This window comes from Oncorhynchus clarkii, chromosome 1, assembly GCF_045791955.1.
Source record: "Oncorhynchus clarkii lewisi isolate Uvic-CL-2024 chromosome 1, UVic_Ocla_1.0, whole genome shotgun sequence".
Taxonomy (NCBI): domain Eukaryota; kingdom Metazoa; phylum Chordata; class Actinopteri; order Salmoniformes; family Salmonidae; genus Oncorhynchus; species Oncorhynchus clarkii.
In genome coordinates, this window is record NC_092147.1 from 61,734,729 (window position 1) to 61,754,898 (window position 20,170).

Below are 20,170 nucleotides of genomic sequence, written 5' to 3' on the forward strand. Positions count from 1 at the left end.
AGGCAGTCATTTGAGAAACAAAGGCTATTGAGTCTGCCGATAAGAACTGGGTGATTGAAGGAGTCGAAAGCCTTGGCCAGGTCGATGAATACAGCTGCACAGTATTGTCTCTTATCGATGGCGGTTATGATATTGTTTAGGACCTTGAGCGTGGCTGAGCTGCACCCATGACCAGCTCGGAAACCAGATTGCATAGCGGAGAAGGTACATTGATAATTTGTGTGAGATTGATGGCCGGGGTGTTAAAAACTTCTCTAGGATAGGGGGCAGCATTTGGAATTTTGGATGAAAAGCATGCCCAAATTCAACTGCCTGCTACTCATCCCCAGAAGATAAGATACGCATATTATTAGTAGATTTGGATAGAAAACACTCAGACGTTTCTAAAACTGTTTGAATCATGTCTGTGAGTAACAGGCAAGACCCCGAGGACAAACCATTCAGATTTTCTTTTGAGGTCACCCTCTTTTCAATGAGTTTTCATTGGGAATCCAGATTTTAAGGGACTTGCTTGCAGTTCCTACCGCTTCGACTGGATGTCACCAGTCTTTAGAAATTGGTTGAGGTTATTCCTTTGTGTAATGAAGAAGTACGGCCATCTTGAACGAGGGTCACTTCATGTGTACTGTTTGATAGAGGCGAATGACCAGAAAGCATGCTTGAGTTTGTTTTCTTCCTGTATTGATCACAGATCACCCCGTCTTCAATTTGATCAATTATTTACTTAAAAAAAATACCTAAAGTTGTATTACAAAAGTAGTTTGAAATGTTTAGGCAAAATTTACAGGTAACTTTTGAGATATTTTGCAGTCGGAAGTTGGAACCGGTGTTTTTCTGGATCAAACGCTCCAAATAAATGGACATTTTGGATATATATGGACGGACTTAATCGAACGAAAGGAACATTTGTGATGTTTATGGGACATATTGGAGTGCCAACAGAAGAAGCTCGTCAAATGAAAGGCATGATTTATATTTGTATTTCTGCGTCGCGCGTGCAGGGTTTAAATGTTCTCTCTCTTTTGTTTACTTTGGTGCTATCCTCAGATAATAGCATCATTTGCTTTCGCCGAAAAACCTTTTTGAAATCTGACATGTTGGCTGGATTCACAACACGTGTAGCTTTAATTTACATGTGTGATTTTATGAAAGTTTGATTTTTATCGGAAATTATTTGAATTTGGCGCTCTGCATTTTATCTGGCTTTTGGCCAAGTGGGACACTACCGTCCCACATATCCCAGAGAGGTTTAAGCATGTCCCAGTTTAGGTCACCTCACAGCACGAGCTCTGAAGATAGATGGGGGGAAATCAATTCACATATGGTGTCCAGGGGACTGAAGGTGGTCTATAGCAAGTGGCAACGGTGAGAGACTTGTTTCTGGAAAGCTCAAATTGTTTGGGCACAGACCTGGATAGTAAGACAGAACTCTGCAGTAGATTGAAACTCCGTCCCCTTTGGCAGTTCTATCTTGTCGGAAAATGTTATAGTTAGGAATGGAAATGTCAGGGTTTTGGTGGTCTTCCTAAACCAGGATTCAGGCATGGCTAGGACATTCGGGTTGACAGAGTGTGCTAAAGCAGTGAATAAAACAAACTTAGAGAGGAGGTTTCTGATGTTAACATGCATGAAACCAAGGCTTTCACAGTTACAGAAGTCAACAAATGAGAGCGCCTGGGGAATGGGAGTGGAGCTAGGCTTGCGGGGCCTGGATTAACCTCTACATCACCAGAGGGACAGAGGAGGAGTAGGATAAGGGTACGCCTAAAGGCTATAAGAACTGGTCGTCTAGTACATTCGGAATAGAGAGTAAAAGGAGCATGTTTCTGGGCACGGTAGAATAGATTCAAAGCATAATGTAAAGACAAAGGTATGGTAGGATGTGAGTACAGTGGAGGTAAACCTATGCATTGAGTGATGATGAGAGAGATATTGTCTCTAGAAACATAATTTAAACCAGATGAGGTCACCGCATGTGTGGGAGGTGGAACTAAAGGGATTCATTTATTGGAATAACTTACTAGCAGGAGGTTCCTCTGTGGGGTCTATATAGTTGTCTTCATCATCACTTTTTGGGATGACGTAGTCTTCCTGAAGAGAGCAGATCATACAATGTGTCAAGAAAAATATGAGGCAAAGAATCTGTCAATATGCTGTCATAAATGTACAGAAACCAACAAGAATAAGAATAATTATTATTTTGCCTAATAACTACACAGTACCTCATTGTCGTCCTGCTGGTTGGGTTTGGGGGGAAGGGATGGTGATGGTCTGGTGAGTTTTGGTAGGCAGATGGGCTTCCTGGGTGGGTGGGTTGGCCTGTCACGGCAGCTGTCTGAAAAAAAAAAGAAGCAAAATCAGAAACAGGACGTCAGTATTTGCATAACGCAACAACACACTGTCTTTGTGGCACTCTGTGTCTGTCACAGTCCACTGACTAGTGGCTTTCATCAACACAAAGATCTATGAGTGGTGCCTCAACAAGGCGAGTGGGTGTGAGTGAGTATGTGCGTGCGTGCGTGCCCGCAGGGATGCGCACGCACGTGTGTGGCAGGGTGGAAGAGTTCTCACCTACGTAGTCCCCCCTGGGGAAGCAGGCAGATGAGGTGGTGGTGGTGAAGACACTCTGACTGGGAGGAGGCTCATAGCTATCATCCTGCTCCCCTTGAGGTTCCTCATAAGTGTCACTATCCTGCAACATCATAATATTGTTAAGGTGTTCAGCCCCACAGCTTTGTGTGATGGAAAGCTTCTGACAGAAGTCAAATGACTGCGGAAAACAATGTCAAACAGATTATTTTAGAAGCATTTTAATATTGTAGGTTTTTAGAATCAGTAAAGCATGTGGATTGAACTCACAAACTCATTTTCAGACCACTGTTCACCATCCAAGTCATCACCTGTATAGAGAAGTATCAAAAAAGGGCCCCGCATGATGCAAAGTCATTGGAAATTACAATATTGGGAAGACATGCATGATAGCTTCCGAATCATATTCTGAACATATTAGCCGAAAATACTGCTGGCCAATCTCACTATTATATACAGTAGTACTTCAAGGACCACATTGTGAGACTAGAAGAAAGGTCTTACCTTGATAGTCTCTTACAGGTACTTTTGGAGCAGATTTGTTTTTAAATCTGCAGTACAGAAAGACCAGTTAGGAGTTGAAGTCAAAAGTTTTAGAAACAAGAATGGACTTGACCACGAGTGTAGCTTATTTTAGACCTTACACTTTGGGCCTGAAGAGTGATTGTACACGTCAAAGGTACCCCTCTCAGTTATGTGTAGTATCGCAACCTGCTCATTCTGAAACCTATGTACTTTTTTTTCATCATCTATCACACTAAATACCTTCCTGTGTTGTGCCAGTGGATGGTCCCTTTTCAAGAAAGGAAAGTGAGAAGAAGAGCCATCTGTCCTTCTGCTTGTCTATTTTCAGCTTGAAGGACTACTTATGTTGAAGAAAGAGGAATAACCAACTTTCACCACAAAAAAATACATTGAAGAAAATAGAACTGCGAGCAGCAATGAACAAGGTTCACAGGAGGACAGAAACAGACACAATATCAGATAGATGACAAAGCAAGCACTCAATCATGTAGGAACCACCTACCCTTATGTGCCATCATGAGTCTTACGTACAAAATCTGGATTGAATCTGATGTATGGTTCACGAGAAGAAGATGATTTTGTGCATTAGTGTTAAATATGAGTTGTTAAGTGTCCTTGTTTTTTGAGCTATCAATACCAAATTAAAAAATTCGTAAATTGTAATGCAGTTTTGTCCAAAAAAAAGTGTTAAGATCAACAAAAATTAAAGACTGCAGTAAAATTAACAGTAACGAGGCTATATACAGGGGTTACCCGTATAGAGTCAATGTGCGGAGACACAGGTTAGTCGAAGTAATTGAGGTAATATGTAATACGTATGTAGGTTTAAAGTGACTATGCATAGATAATAAACAGAGAGTAGCAGCAGCATATAATGCAAAGGCAATTAGTCTGGGTAGCCATTTGATTAGCTCCGGTACCGCTTGCCGTGCGGTAGCAGAGAGAACAGTCTATGACTAGGGTGGCTGGAGTCTTTGACAATTTTTAGGGCCTTCCTCTGACATCGTCTGGTATAGAGGTCCTGGATGGCAGGAAGCTTGGCCCCAGTGATGCCATTCCAGACAGTAATGCAACTACTCAGGATGCTAATGATGGTGCAGCTGTATAACTTTGAGGATCTGAGGAACCATGCCAAATATTTTCTGTCTCTTGAGGGGGAATAGGCTTTGTCGTGCCCTCTTCACGGCTGTCTTGGTGTGTTTGGACCATGATAATTTGTTGGTGATGTGGACACCAAGGAACTTGAAGCTCTCAACCTGCTCCACTACAGCCCTGTCGATGAGAATGGGGGAATGCTTGGTTCTCCTTTTCCTGTAGTCCACAATCATCTCCTTTGTCTTGATCACGTTGAGGGAGAGGTTGTTATCCTGGCCCCACATGGCCAGGTCTCTGACCTCGTCCCTATTGGCTGTCTCATCGTTGTCGGTGATCGGGCCTACCACTGTTGTGTCATTGGCAAACTTAATGATGGTGTAGGAGTTGTGCCTGTCCATGCAGTCATGAGTGAGTAGGGAGTACAGGAGGGGAATGAGCACGCACTCCTGATGGGTCCCCGTGTTGAGGATCAGCGTGCCGGATATGTTGTTACCTACCCTTACCACCTGGGGTCTGGCCCTTCAGGAAATCCAGGATCCAGTTGCAGAGGGAGGTGTTTAGTCACTGGTGCTTCCTGCTTAAGTTTTAGCTTGTAAGCAGGAATCGGGAGGATAGAATTATGGTCAGATTTGCCAAATAAAGGGCGAGGCAGAGCTTTGTACGCGTCTCTGTGTGTGGAGTAAAGGTGGTCTAGTGTTTTTTTCCCTCTGGTTGCACATTTCACATGCTGATAGAAATGAGGCAAAACAGATTTATGTTTCCCTGCATTAATGTCCCGGCCACTAGGAGCGCCGCCTCCGGATTCGCTTTTTCCTGTTTGCTTTTTGCCATATACAGCTCATTGAGTGTGGTCTTAGTGCCGGCATCGGTTTGTGGTGGTAAATAGACAGCTACGAAGAATATATTGGTAAATTGGTAAATAGTGTGGTCTACAGCTTATCATGAGATACTCTACCTCATGTGAGCAAACCCTCGAGGCTTCCTTACTAATAGATTTTGTGCACCAGCTGTCATTTACAAAATATACACACCGCCACCCCTCGTCTTACCGGAGGCAGCTGTTCTATCTTGCCGATGCAGCGTAAAACCCACCAGCTGTATGTTATTTGGACTTATGATTCATGAGTAGAAGTTTTTCAAAAGTAAAAAAAACAATCAAATCAAATTGTATTGTATTGGTCACATACACATGGTTAGCAGATGTTATTGCGAAATGCTTGTGCTTCTAGTTCCGACAGTGCAGCAATATCTAACAAGTAATCTGACAATTCCACAACAACTACCTAATACACACCAATCTAAGTATAGGAATGGAATAAGAAAATATACATATAAATATATGGATGAGCAATGACAGAGTGGCATAAGCAAGATACAATAGATGGTATAAAATACAGTACATACATATGAGATGAGTAATGCAAGATATGTAAACATTATTAAAGTGGCATTACTAACAAAATGATCTAAGAATAACAATAGGTTTTGCAGCGTCGCTGTGCTCTGAACCCCTAATTATACCATGTGAGCGCACTGCACTCTCAGCTGAACTGAGATGCACGTAGTTCCATTACACTACACATCTCTGTTATTGTTCCCACCTATAGAGCTGCAACAGGGGCTGGACTCTCATTCCTTTATACTGTATTTCAGATAAATGTCTACCGCTCGATTCAGTGTAGTGTATGGAAAATATTGAACTATGAGGCACAACTGGTGTCCCTGCTAACTTGTGGGTCACAGAGAATAGTGTTGAGTAATGCTCTCTGTGTATGGAGTGTGTCAAACATTCATTTTAATAGACTGACCTTCTCAGCCTGTTCAGGATACTGCCATCATTCTTCTTGATATCCTGGACCATCTTCTGAAGCTGGCTGGAAGACACGTTTAAAGCTTCTCATTAAAGTTATTCTAACATATTCAACAAAAACCATGTAATGTTCATGAACGTAATACAGGACATAACTATTGACACAATTTGGAAGTAATAACAGGCGCTAGACAAAAATGTTATAGCTCAATCATGTATGTTAATACTAGAATATGGCGTAGTCTAAATATATGGTCCCGGCCGAGTTTATTGCAGAAACACTGAAAATATGTTAACTTCAACATGGAATAACATGGAATAACTTTTTCAGAGTAAACTTTCCATGTTGGCTAGCACTTGGAGGTGAAGGTTAACTGTAGTTCTGAGTCAAGTACACACCCGCACACACTAGAACTTACTTACTCACTGTAGCCTACATGCAATTACAGATTGAGAGCATGAGGGAGACGGGTGTGAGACAGGTGTAATTACAGGAACATCCACATTAGTCAGCCTTCTCTTACCACATTCCCTCTCCCTTTCAAATGTTGCATCACTAGCACTTTTTAAAAAATGTATGTAACAGCCACCCAGCTCCTTCATAAAAGAAAATACTATACAATAAACCCATTTTTACTGCTTAACTTCATCTAGATGCAACATTTGATAAAAAATAAATAAAAAAATTGGTGCCTACAATAAGCTATTGTTGGGTAAATCTATTCTTGTGAGCATGGCAGAAAATAATTGAACATATGTACAGTATTATAAATGGTTGGCACTTTGTGCATATAATTATACTATATATTTACTGTAGGCATTTCTTTTACTTGCCAGTTGCCACTACGTCATCATAACCATTGAAACATAGTCAGAATTTAGGTTGTTCTGATCACAAAGGTTAACCATTAAACATCTTTCCCAGTTTTACAAATACATAGCCCAACATAGAAATATGGGTATCTCTTACCGAAGTTTTACAGTTGCAGGAGCTGTGAACTTGTTAAATGTATCCATATATTAATCAGGCAATTGACCAGAGAGGCCACCTTCTGCGTCTAGCTACTATCCAGCTCAATGTCTGCGTTGTGAATGAATTCACTGGCATTGGCTGCCTGCCTAAGATTACTCTACTGAACAAGTCATACAGCAATCAGTGATCATAGCGGAGGGGAAAAAAATAACACCTCTGCAAGAACAATCACTTCTCCTTTCCATTCCATGAGTTTGACCACACTATTTTGCAGTATTTTGTTGTGGGTGAAACTCTCCTTGAAATTTCTTTCTTCTTCATGATCAATTTGAACACAACGCTATTTCCCGTAATGCTTCCAAATGAGTTTCACATAACCCAGGGCCGGCTCTAGCCTTTTGGGGGTCCTAAGTGAGTTTTGGATTGCCCCCTGTTACGGATACAAGTATTCTGTGTGTGTATTTCTTTTCTCTCCTTCTCCCCTCTTCACAGGTGGCAATCATCATTCCCCAATCAGTCATCAATCAGTCGCTAATCAGAAGACACACCTCCTCCTGTTTCCATTACCCAATCACATCCCCTTTCCCTTGGTTTAAACTTAGTTACCCTTACTTACCCTTTCAGTTGTTTCCTCTGGAGTGCCATCTCTCTGTCATGCAATCTCTCTGTAGAGCTCTTGTTTGGTTTATGTCTACATGTCACTTTGTCCCCACATGTGAGTATTGTTATGGTGTGTGACTGTTTGCTTGTTGGTGGGAAAAGGGGGTACCAAGAAAAGTCGCCCATGGGCATACACTACCCGTGGGTAAACTTAGTCTAAATACACTAGTTAGAATTGGGCGGACCACTCACTGTATTTTTGGTTAGTTATCTGTATTGAAGTAGGCTAGTCTAGCTTAGGAGTGTTTTTGGATATTTGTTTCTTTCCTTGGGTCCAGCTCAGCCCCTTTTCCCGCTCCCCTTTACCGTGTGTTTAGAAATAAACCCTGAGTGTTTGATGTTAACTTTTAGTTGTCTGTGGTTTTTGTTCTCACTCTTACTTTGTCACTATACTTTGCATGAGTTATGTTACGGGTCTCATAAGGCAGAGACAGCGAGGTTAGCCTCCGTTACTGCTGTGCCTGTTAGTGAGCCGTCCTCACCAGCTGTGTCTTCCAACACTTTTGGCATTAGTAGGCAGATTTCCTTGGTACCTTTGTTCAGAGAGTCAGAGGTTGACCCCTATATTTGTGTTTTTGAGGGTATAGCCGTAGCATTGAAATGGCCTGCAGAGGTATGGTGCCTATTACTTCAGTGTAAATTAACTGGTAAATCCCAAGAGGTTTTGTCAGCGCTACCTCTTGAAGACAGTTTGAATGATGAAGCGGTCAAAGCTACTGTTCTTCATGCCTATGAGCTTGTGCCTGAGGCATACCGACAGACTTAGGTCTCATTAGAAGTCTTCTAGTAATTTTCTAGAGACAATGGAAATCTGTTTGATAAATGGCATGCTGCTAGTAAGGAGGTAACTGATTTCAACTCTCTCCGGGAGTTAATCTTGTTGGAAGAGTTTCAAAATTGCTTACCTGACCACATTGTAGTTTACCGAAACGAACAGAAAGCATCCTCCCTGTCAAGCGTTGTGTTGGCAGACAAGCTTGTGTTGACGCACGAGTGTTTTCGGCTCATACTGAGTAGAGCCACTGAATTGCCTACTTTTAGCCCTAGTCGGCCAGAAGCACGCCAGAAGAATGAGCGTCCCTGTTTCTATTGTCATAAAGTGGGACATATGATTAATGATTGCTTCCTGCTAAAACGCAAACAAGGGATGCCTCTTCGTGCCAAGCCACCATGTCTGATGTGTTTCCCTTATCCAACGATACATACTGTGGTTCCAGTGTGTTAGTTCAGGGTATTGACATGGATTTTGGCCCAGTGCCATTGCACTTTGAAAGTCCACTCTGAGTTAATCAGTGGAATATTCAGAGTGGGGGTACGTCCAATGTTGCCAGTAAAAGGTGTTACCTTTTATAATGGGTAACCATATTGCCGGAGGAAAGGTAGTACCCGTATTGGATAAAAGTGACCACTCTCTCTCCAATGAGCTGGCACAGAGTTACCCACATGTGTTCCCCGCTTGTGCTGTCACTCCTGCTCAGGCACGACAAGTGGGTGACGATTTGTCGAACACTGTTCTGTTCAAAGAGGTTGATCAAGAGGATGGGTTGTGTGCTACCTCTGGGAAGCTGATCACCTCTGACAAATAGCCCAGGGAAGAATCGAAGTTTGTTGAACTTATTGCTGATGCAATACAGTTACCAGTCACTCGTGAGCAGCTGATTGCTAACCAAAAGGTTGACAAGCTTGCTAAATGTTTTTCTAGTGTTGTCTCATTAGAACAGGTAAAGAAGAAGAACGTGGCGTACTTCATTGATGGTAATCTCTTCATGCGTAAATGGACATCCCATGTAGACGCGGACGGAGATTGGCATGCTGTTTACCGAATAGTGATTCCTACAGCCTTTCGACAAAATGTGTTATCCCTTGCTCATGATCACCAGTACTCTGGTCATTTAGGAATCACCAAGACTTATGATCGGGTCCTTCTACATTTATTTTGGCCAGGTTTAAAACAAGATGTGGCTCAGTTCTGTAGGACGTGCCACACATGTCAGACAACAGGAAAACCAAATCCGGTTATTCCTCCCGCTCCTCTTTGTCCCATATCTGTCATAGGTGAACCATTCGAACATGTGGTGGTTGATTGTGTTGGACCATTACCGAAGACAAAATCGGGTAACCAGTTTCTGTTAACGGTTGTGTATGGCAACAAGATACCCCGAGGCCATTCCTCTGTGAAGGATTACAGCCCCGGTAGTGAGTAAAGCCTTAATTAAATTCTTCACAACATTTGGGTTACCTAAGGTGGTACAAAGTGATCAAGGTACCAATTTCCTATCAAAGCTCTTCAAGCAGGTGTTAAAATCCTTATCAATTATGCACCGTGTGGCAAGAGTATATCACCCAGCGTCTCAGGGTGCGCTTGAACGATAGCATCAGACACTGAAGTCTATGCTATGTAAATATTATTTGGATCTGAGAAAGATTGGGATGAGGGAGTTCCTCTAGTTTTGTTTGCTGCTCGTGAAACTGCAGGAGTCCCTAGGGTTCAGTCCGGCTGAACTAGTGTTTGGTCACACAGTGAGAGGACCGATGCAAGTTCTTAAAGAACAGTTTTTGTCCCAAGAGTTGTGTACAGGAGATGAGAATGTGTTGGACTATGTTAGTTGCTTTCATGAGCGCAAAACACCAAGCCTGTGCTCTCGCAAAGGAAGCTCTGTTCCACAGAGTATGAAAAGACACTGATAAAGAGGCTGTTTCTTGTCCACTACAGCCAGGTGACCAAGTACTGGTGTTATTGCCTGTTCCAGGATCTTCACTGTCAGTTCGTTTCTCTGGTTCTTATTTCATTGAAAGAAATTAAGTGAAACTGATCATGTGCTTCAAACTCCTGATAGAAAACGCCAATCTCGTGTGTGTGCCACGTTAACATGTTGAAAGCATATCACACCCGACCCATCACCCAGTTAGAGAGTTCAAAAACAGCGCAAGGTACTGCTGTCTCTTCTGCTTCTACTGCTATGATAGAGGACTGTCATATTGTTGATGGAGATGGATTGGAGTTGCGCAATACTCAGCAGCAGTGCATTAGATTGCCAAACTCCGAAATGCTGCTGTCTCTCCCATCAGGTCTGGTTCATTTAACGGATGGACAGGCCGACGATATTGTGAGGCTGCTACAGTTTTCCATGTCTCTTTAATGACGTTCCTACTCGCACAAACGTGTTGGAACATGACATTAATGTTGGAAATGCTGCCCCTATCAAGCAACACCCATATCGTATCAATGCTTCTAAGAGGAAGATAATGAGGGATGAAGTGAAATATATTTGTTGGAGAATGACCTGGCTACGCCAAGTTCAAGTCCTTGGAGTTCTCCTTGCATTCTGGTTCCTAAACCTGATGGTACGTGTCCAGGTTATGTACGGATTATCGAAAGGTAAATTCTGTCACAATGCCAGATTCGTTTACGTTACCCAGACTGGACGACTGTATTGACACTTGATGCTGCCACTTATGTAACTAAGTTGGACCTCTTAAAAGGTTACTGGCAGGTTCCGTTAACCTCCCGTGCTTCTGCCTTTGTAACCACAGACAACTTCCTACAGTACTCAGTCATGGCTTTTGGGATGCGAAATGCACCAGCCACTTTCCAACGACTGGTTAACTCTGTATTAGCTGGCGTTCCCAATTGTAGTGCATACCTTGATGACCTAGTAATTTATTCATCTGAGTGGTCAGATCATGTTGCCTCTCTAAGGGTAGTATGTGAACGTTTGGCAGCTGATTCTCTAACCCTGAACTTGTCAAAGTGCGAGTTTGGGAAAGCTACGGTTACCTATCTCGGAAAGAGGTCGGCCATGGACAGGTGCGCCCTGTTGATGCCAAGGTCTTGGCTATAACTGCATTCCCTGCACCTACCACCAGACGAGAGCTACGCTGCTTTTTAGGGATGGTTGGCTACTACTGTAGTTTCTGTAAAAATGTCTCTGCTGTAGTTGCTCCATTGACCGATTTGCTCAGTCTGGCTAGATCATTTGTGTGGTCCCCTGATTGTAAGATCGCTTTTGAATCTGCTAAAGCACTCTTATGTAATACCCCTGTACTTGCTGCTCTGGATTTTCAACAACCGTTTAAACTTGAGTTAGATGCTAGTGCCAGAGGTGCTGGTGCTTCTCTACTGCAGCAGGACAAAAGTGGAGTGGAACATCCTGTTGTTTTTCTCGTAAGTTTAACAAATGTCAGACAAATTATGCAACTATTGAACAAGAAGCTCTTGTTTTGTTATCTCTACAACACTTAAGTTTATATTGGTTCCATTGGACTACCAGTGATTGTGTATATACTGCCGGATGTACAACCAGAACCCGTGCCTAATGCATTGGGCCCTTATTTGTTTTTTAAAATATATATTTTAACATTTTTAGTAGCTACTATCTTGTCTCATCGCTACAACTCCCGTACAGGCTCGGGAGAGACGACGGTTAAGAGTCTTGCATCCTCTGATACACAACCCAACCAAGCCGCACTGCTTCTTAACACAGCGCGCATCCAACCCGGAAGTCAGCCTCACCAATGTGTCGGAGGAAACACCGTGCACCTGGTGACCTTGGTTAGCGTGCACTGCGCCCGGCCCACCACAGGAGTCGCTGGTGCGCGATGAGACAAGGATATCCCTACCGGCCAAGCCCTCCCTAACGACGCTAGGCCAATTGTGCGTTGCCCCACGGACCTCCCACGGACCTACCCAGGAGGCAGCATAAAAAAGGTTCTGAAAATGTGTTGGCAGATGCTGTCTCGTGTAAAAACAAGTGCTTTTGTATGTTTTGTAAATACTGTGGTCGCAATCCTCCCTAGGGTTGCTTAAAAGGGTGGGGGGTGTTAAGGATACAAGTATTCTGTGTGTATTTATTTTATCTCCTTCTCCCCTCACAGGTGGCAATCATCATTCCCCAATTAGTCATCAATCAGTCGCTTATCAGAAGACACCTGTTTCCATTACCCAATCACATCCCCTTTCCCTTGGTTTAAAAACCCATTCAGTTTCCTCTGGAGCTCCATCTCTCTGTCATGCAATCTCTCTGTTGATGTCTTGTTTGGTTTATGTCTACATGTCACTTTGTCCCCACCTGTGAGTATTGTTATGGTGTGTGACTGTTTATTGGTGGGAAAAGGGGGTACCAAGACAAGTCACCCATGGGCGTACACTACCCGTAGGTAAACTTTGTCTAAATACACTAGTTAAAAGTGGATGGACCACCCACTGTATTTTTGGTTAGTTAGCTGTCTTGAAGTAGGCTAGTCTAGTTTTGGGATATTTGTTTCTTTCCTTGGGTCCAGCTCAGCCCCTTTTCCCGCCCCCCTTTACCGTGTGTTTAGAAATAAACCCTGAGTGTTTGACGGTAACTTTTAGTTGTCTGTGGTTTTTGTTCTCACTGTTACTTTGTCACTATACTTTGCATGAGTTATGTTACGGGTCTCGTTACCATTCCCCCCCCCCCCCCCCCCCCCCCCCCTAAAATGTAATCAAACCACCGCGGGCAGGATTAGTCTGATTTAGAGGCTGGTGTGGGAGGGAGTTTGGAATTTGTAAGGGCTGGCTTACAACTTACTTTTTGAAAGTTGTAATAGTAGAATGCACGAGGCGCGATTTCGAAATTGGGTCGTGCATCATCAGTTTTCCTTTTCATGTCAGTCATTGCATACCTTAGAGCTATTTTTATTAGCTAGGTTTCTTCACCCATATATTTTGTCATGTCTGAGTCACTCAAATATTACATGGAGAAACATTAGACATGACAAAGGTTAACTAAAATGGCAATGTATAGAATTGCAAGAGTTCCCCAATGCAGGACGGAGGGGCTTGTGTGAAGTACCACGAGGGCCCGCAGAGCTATCTTATCTGTGCGTATAGGTTTATTATCAGAGGGAGTGAATATGATGCCTTTTCTGTGTCATTGGGACTGACACAACATTCCCACCACACAACTTGGCAGTTTATAAAGGGAAATATTGCCCCCTGCTGTGAACAGCCTCTGAACAGCCAGCACAGTAAACAGAGGGTAGCCTTCACTGACATGAGTTTAGAATTATCTGAGGAACTGTGGTGAAACAACTGCAATTTCTCAATAGATGGAAACACCCAATGGTTGCTAAAATACTGAGTGAACATTCTCCGATGCCACTATTCGAAAGTTGTAATAAATTGCCTGAATCTTTTACTGTGCAATGCTCAGGCTGTTGGGTATTATATTTTCAAAAAGGGTTCTAGTCAGGGTTCCAGCATTGTTATTAGGCCCAATTTGCAGTGGAACATGTGTGATTAAACTTTCAAATTACATGGGTTGGATTGAATTTATTTTGGGCAACAAAATGCACAATATGAACCCAGAGGACATCACTACAGTGCTGCACTGTAGGCTACTGTATCAAAGTAAAATGGCTCACGTTCCTAATTGTTAGAATGTTCTGTTTCTATTTGTTGGGTAATGTGTCCTGTCAACTTGCAAGGCAACACATGTGATAACATGAACGGTGAACCTGTTCGGGACCTCTTTGACCCACTAGCCTCAAGCTTACCCATATGAGCAGAAATGAGTCACAGGTTATAGTACACTAGTGTTACTCTAAGTGTGGTTTATGGTTTACATACCTTGTCAGTTGACTCATGTCGCTTATTCAGTAGAGTAGCTATATCTGGAACTCTGGTTAGTTTGCCAGGAAGTGTATTGACAATAGTAACTACAGTATTTTAACACTAGCAGACCTGATCAGAAGGGGAGCCCATTTTACATTTCCCTCTAAAGCTCTGGCTCCCTAATAATCCACATGTTTCTTCATCAGATGTCAAACAAAACCAAACAGTGGAAACACTGAAACAAGGCAAGGAAATCATGAGCACGTGTGAGGCTCAATTCTGGAATTGCTTATGCAACTTCCTATTTGCAAAAGTTTATGATTAACTACATGAAAACGGGAACTCATAAGGAAAGAGTTCACAAATCTATCAGCCTACTAAAATAGACTGAACATTTCCCCCTCGGAGGGCACACCTACACACGCACACCCACACCTGCTTTGCAGTGCTCTCTTGGTATTCCCCCTCAAAGGCCTCAGCTATCTGCTGTGTTCACATGAGGGAAGAACACAAGAGGAGGACAGAGAGAGTGTGAGGGAAGAGAGAACAGAGAAATAGAGGGTTACTCACGGCTGGTGGATGAGGCTGAACCTGCTCATATCACTGTCAGACAGATTCTGTTAAAGTAAAAGAAGCAGAAAAATACAAATCTGTGTGTACTGTAACTGAATGGTTCTTATGTTGGGTTTTGCAAAATAACATCACAATCTGTAATTCAGTTTTACACACCATGTTGCGCCGGTTATGAAATGTATCACTTCGTAGCTTACACCAGATGGCAGCATGACGCTAAAACAGCCAAAAGCCTTTGAAGCATGCCTGCTTTTTAATAGGAAAATGATTGTTATTTTATGGCCCTACTTGTGTACCCTTGATCCGGTGCAGATTACACTCAATCTTATGTTGTCCCTAATTTGTTTACTAAATATGTCATTCCAGTGCCCTGTGACATTACATTTGAAAAAATGACAATGATGTCTCCAATGTCTACTCACATCCCTCAATAAATTGTATTTTCATGGTTATCTTTGAAGGGAAGCAGTTGCCCTGAATTCCAGAGTAAAATTACACAAAAATATAAAATGTTCTCTAAATCATGCTAAATTATGCATTTCTCTCTTCATTCATAATTGATTGCTTCAGGGTCCTCCTTTGGTCTCACTTGCTCTCCTTTCTTGTTATCCCTTGCTTGTATTAGGTTGAATTGATTTTCAGCATAATGAACTTTAGTACGCAGGTTCATGATTGAATCATCTGTAAATCAGTCAGATTCCTTAATATGAGAGGCATCCCCTTCCTCACAGAGAAACAGACCCCCACACACACATGAAGGTGCACACTTGATCATTTCACTCACTTATAGGAGGAAAAGCATCTCCACCTAAATTCAGGCTTAACTTTTTGACACTGAATAAAATATCAAATATTTCGCCTGAGTGCCTTTGCATATGCTGCTCCCAGATTGAATTATTTATGGCAAGTTTCTCCCGGTGTTTGAATGAAACACAATAGGCCCTATGCCCTGAAACCACTCCTGCATATTGAAGACCAGCAGTCCCCGCTACAGAAGACACTAGAGCTTCTGCACTCCGCAGGACCTCAAAGCTCCTATTCTAACTAGGTTTTCAAGACTTGTTTGAAATCTAAATCAGCTCGAGGAAAGAGAGAGCGGTGGAACCACAGTCTGACCCAGCCTGCCCTCCACCTAAAATCAACATAGCAACGCAACGTTTTTCCTTTAGCACTCTGCCAAGGAAATACGGGAGGATCTCAGACCTCAATGATAGTGTTGTTAACTCCCTCTGTTACAAGACACTTGCCTTCTCTCCAACCACATCTCCCATGCCTCACATACTAAAATACCCCTCTGCTGAGTGAAGTAAGGCACTCCACATCATCACCATATAAAGTGCATGGAGGAATGTTGAACCGCTACAGCTTCAAACACCATCCAGGACTTGCTACTACCCACACATGATGTGGAAAGCCGGACCCTCTGCCGCCCTGCCCTCGGTTGTGCCTGTGGAGATATGATAATAAGTCATATGGGAAACATGAGAGAAAAGACCGGCTCACTTTCTGAGAGCTGCATGCACAGCCAACCATAATATGTCAATATGTCATATTATGTTTAAGGCTATAAATACCACATGAATATGCAAATCCATCTAAAAAAGCACCCGCAGCACCTACACAGGCTGACATACAGAGGTCATGCAGCACGGCAAGAGCAGGTCCTCTCTGCCCTTCTATGCAAAACCAAAAAGTGCTGTATTTGTACTGATATTGGTGCTCTATAGAACCTTTTTTAATGGTTCTTTAAAGAACCTTAGGAAAATGTTTTCCATAGCACCATAAAGGCTCCATTTAGAACCCTATGAGCATGGTTCATCATATAACCTTAAACAATGGTTTATTTTTTGCACCAAAAAGGGAAAAGCTGTCAATATGAGCCAAAGAATCCTTATTTGGAACTATATAGAACAATTTTTTTACTTAAAAGTTACTACACACTTTTAAGTGTGTACGCTAGCAACATGGACACGAGTCTTTCTATAAATAATGGGGCCAATGTGTGACATTGGGATACACATTTCAAAACGGTTTGAAACAAAAATGATTTTTTTAAATGCAGTTCCACATGTGTACTTTTTGAGGAATAAAAGTGAATAAATGCAAATTGGCTCATAACTCCACCTATACAGCAACATAGGCCTAGGACTATACATCCTTTAAGCAGGGTTTATACAGACATTGGCAAGTCAAATTCAAGGACTTTCAGGGAATCTTTCATGCGCTTAATTGTAGTGTTCAAGGACCTCAATGTTATACAATTGTTTGTATAATTTATAGAATTGAAACGTACAGGGCCTAATATAGAACGCCCCCCCCACTCCCACAAAACATCATGCAAAAAGTATAAAAGAAAAAGTAGGCCATTACCACTTTAAAAATAATTCAATTATTATGACATTCTAAAATATGTGAGAATAATGTGGACATTGCCTGACTAAATAGATTGGATACATGCAGACAACACATTATAAACCCATGAATAGCAGTAGCCTTAATCTCACCATTGCTGTTTTACAATGAGAAAGTTAGCAAGTATAACTTAAAAAATATATAAAAAAATATTATTTTTTTCACAAAATTTGGGCACTGGGCCTTTGGTATGCATGTATCAGTAGACTATAAAATGTTTTCAGCATTGCTTTTTCAATCTTATTTATTATTTTGCGTGCATTTTGCGTGCATTTTGCGTGCATGCGCCCGAGTGCACACCTGATTCTTCTCTTGGTCGCTGCCGGGATTTGCACTGTTTACAATAACAGGGTCAAGCATTGTCACAATAGTAGTAGAGAATCATCTTGAACACGATCTAGTTCCAAAGCTAGTTTAGCGTTTTTTAAGTCTCTAACTGAATGGGAGAACGGATACTAGGGCAGTGACTGGGAACAATGTGTCTGTCTCATTTTGAGTTTAATCCTCAAAGCTCCAGAGCTTGAATATGGCAAGTTGGCATTGCAGAGAGTGCTGCAAACTATGAAGCTTGGGGTTACACGAGTCTTAGCTGAACCCAGGTGTTCTGACTAGATCAATAAATGCTATATCAATCAATACATGTAGGTCTATGTTTTAGATCTGGTCTGGTAACCCACACATCAAAAGCGAATCCTTTGAAACATTAATGACTTTGATTGATTCACCTTGAAATCCCCATTGACCTTATTTGGGGGAGTTAAAACTAGCTAGGAGGCATAGACGGACAACTTGAAAGTTAATGTTCAGTTTATCAAAATCCCTCGTACGTAGTACTGCTGTGGTATCCTACCTCCAAATGAAAGCTGTGCAGGGTCACTGAATAATGCATCGAAAACTAGATACAGTAGCAAAGCTCACATAAATAAAACCCTTAGACGACAAGAACTCCTTAGTCATTGCCGCGGCGAATGACTTTGCAGCATGTTACCTAGATCAGGCCCGCCACCTAGACAAGCGGCTCACCCAGAATGCAGAACACTGTGAATAAACCGTTCACACCTTCGAACAGGTAAATCCTTCACTAACAGTGATTATAGGCTACACCTTAACGGTACCGCACACTTTACATTACAATAGCCAATACTTAACTTAATACTGAAAACAAAAGCATTGTTTGTATTAAACATTAGCGTTTCTCATATCAAATGAAAACACAGGAGAAACCAAATAAAGAGGCCTACCTAGAAGCTTGTTCAACAGCGGTGGTGAGTAGGCCTAGTTGGTGATACCAAAACAAAAGACCAAATGGTAAATATTTTGTTATAGCTAATTGATAATGGGAACCAGACTCTGGCGTTGGTGTTCACTCAATGTAGGGACTAGCGATAGCACGTAGCAAGAAATTATTGTTTTGTACAAACGTCTGTTAATGTGGGGAGAAATGGAGAGAAATGTCCCACAGTGTTACTACTTCCTGTAGCGCTGTGGTATTCTCAAAGTGGAAGTTGATTTGATGCCTCACTATTTATGTCATTCTGGGAAGTAAAGGTGGCGATTTAAAAAAAAACAACTAATAATTGGTCACTTCCTGTAAACTTTCACCAGACTCTGTCAACTTGACTGTTGCTTTACCCTGTCTCATACACTCAGCATACTGCTGGAAAATCCATTATGTCCGTTATGCATTTCGAAAGGATTGGAAGTTTTTGTCTTGCAAATCTCATGTTTACCAACGATGTTGCAAACCTGTCAGATTTTGTCTCCCCTAAATGAACAATACCAGTTAATTAAGGATTTAGGATTTAGTGAGAATGGATAAATAATGTCCACTAATTTCAGCAACCTATGGCTGAAATTAGCATTAGGACATTTTAATTATTGCACTCCTTTCAAGGCCATAATTGCCGTAGGAATTTGAAGGGAATTTAGAGTCCAAGTCTATTGTCTACTCTTACATCATTAGGACACCACACTCAATTTGGCCAAAAGCAAAAAGTTATTATGTACCTGTTGATATCGAATTGTGGGTTTGCTGTGGTTTGGTGATAAAATGTTGTGGTAGTATTGGAAGTAGTAGTCAGATAGTATTGAGATGTCAAGGGAGAGAGTGTATAACAAAATAACGTACCATAAACCTCTGTCCGTTAATCCTCATTCTTTCAACAGTTGCAGCACATTCTCGCATTTGATTCTGAAAAGCAGTATGACATACATCCTAATGATCAACGCATCATTTGCTGTGGTTTGGTGAATACTTTCAGTTGCTTACAATAATGTAGTTGTTCTTTGCTCATTGGTGTAACTAGCAGTACCTTCCCAAAATAAACACACACACACACACACAGTTCCTTGGAGACGCCAAGGAAAGAATTTCTCCTCCCACTCACCTGGCGCAGTAAGCTGGCCACCTGAGCTGAACTCCAGTCCTCACACTGCTCCCTGGTCGGCAAGTTCATCACTGTCACCACCAAAGGGAGCTCTGAAGTCCAGGCTCTGATAGAAAGTGATGGACTGACCTCTCTCTCACACCATGACTCCACTACAGCACTCAAGTCCCACATCAGGAAGTGGACAAGGGGGAGGAGGGGAGGTCATCTCTCACCGGGGCAGGCCATTCTCTCTCTCACTCTCTATCTCTCCCTCTTTCTCTCTCTCGTGCTCTAAAAAAAAAAGTCATATTTCTGAAACAAATTCCCCTTAATCTGCAGGGAGAAAATGGGAAATAAAAACTTCCTCAAAGTCAAAGTGAGATATTACATTTGAAAGGGGACTTTCATTGACTACATGACACTATTGCATGACAACGTTCTCCTTTTTTTTACGGATGAGGCTGACCTCATTTATATTTAGTCAACCTGTATGTGTCTAAAACTGTCATGTTTCACTTCAACAGAAACTTGATAACGACAGCCCACTCCGTGTCTGACACCACAGCCCTTGTCACCAAAAGCCAAAA

The 20,170-nt window shown here is 42.1% G+C and overlaps 1 protein-coding gene across 5 annotated transcripts in view; it reads right to left on the bottom strand.

Annotated features, from left to right (window-relative positions):
- Positions 1–19,767, bottom strand: part of LOC139410143 (B cell linker) — a 31,794-nt gene extending 12,027 nt beyond the window's left edge. The window contains exons 1-9 of one of the 5 annotated variants that reach the window (XM_071155590.1): positions 19,602–19,767; positions 19,343–19,405; positions 14,800–14,846; positions 6,018–6,083; positions 3,094–3,140; positions 2,860–2,900; positions 2,572–2,692; positions 2,223–2,335; positions 2,022–2,091 (exon numbers count right to left, since the gene is read on the bottom strand). In XM_071155590.1, coding sequence (XP_071011691.1) covers positions 2,022–2,091; positions 2,223–2,335; positions 2,572–2,692; positions 2,860–2,900; positions 3,094–3,140; positions 6,018–6,083; positions 14,800–14,846; positions 19,343–19,405; positions 19,602–19,670 — 637 coding nt within the window. In that variant the 5' untranslated portion in view covers positions 19,671–19,767. Of the gene's footprint in view, positions 1–2,021; positions 2,092–2,222; positions 2,336–2,571; positions 2,693–2,859; positions 2,901–3,093; positions 3,141–6,017; positions 6,084–6,989; positions 7,490–14,244; positions 14,555–14,799; positions 14,847–18,455; positions 18,551–19,342; positions 19,406–19,601 lie in introns of those variants that run through there. The other 4 variants (XM_071155607.1, XM_071155615.1, XM_071155598.1 and 1 more) reach the window with 4 other exon arrangements.
- Positions 19,768–20,170: the final 403 nt, after the last annotated feature.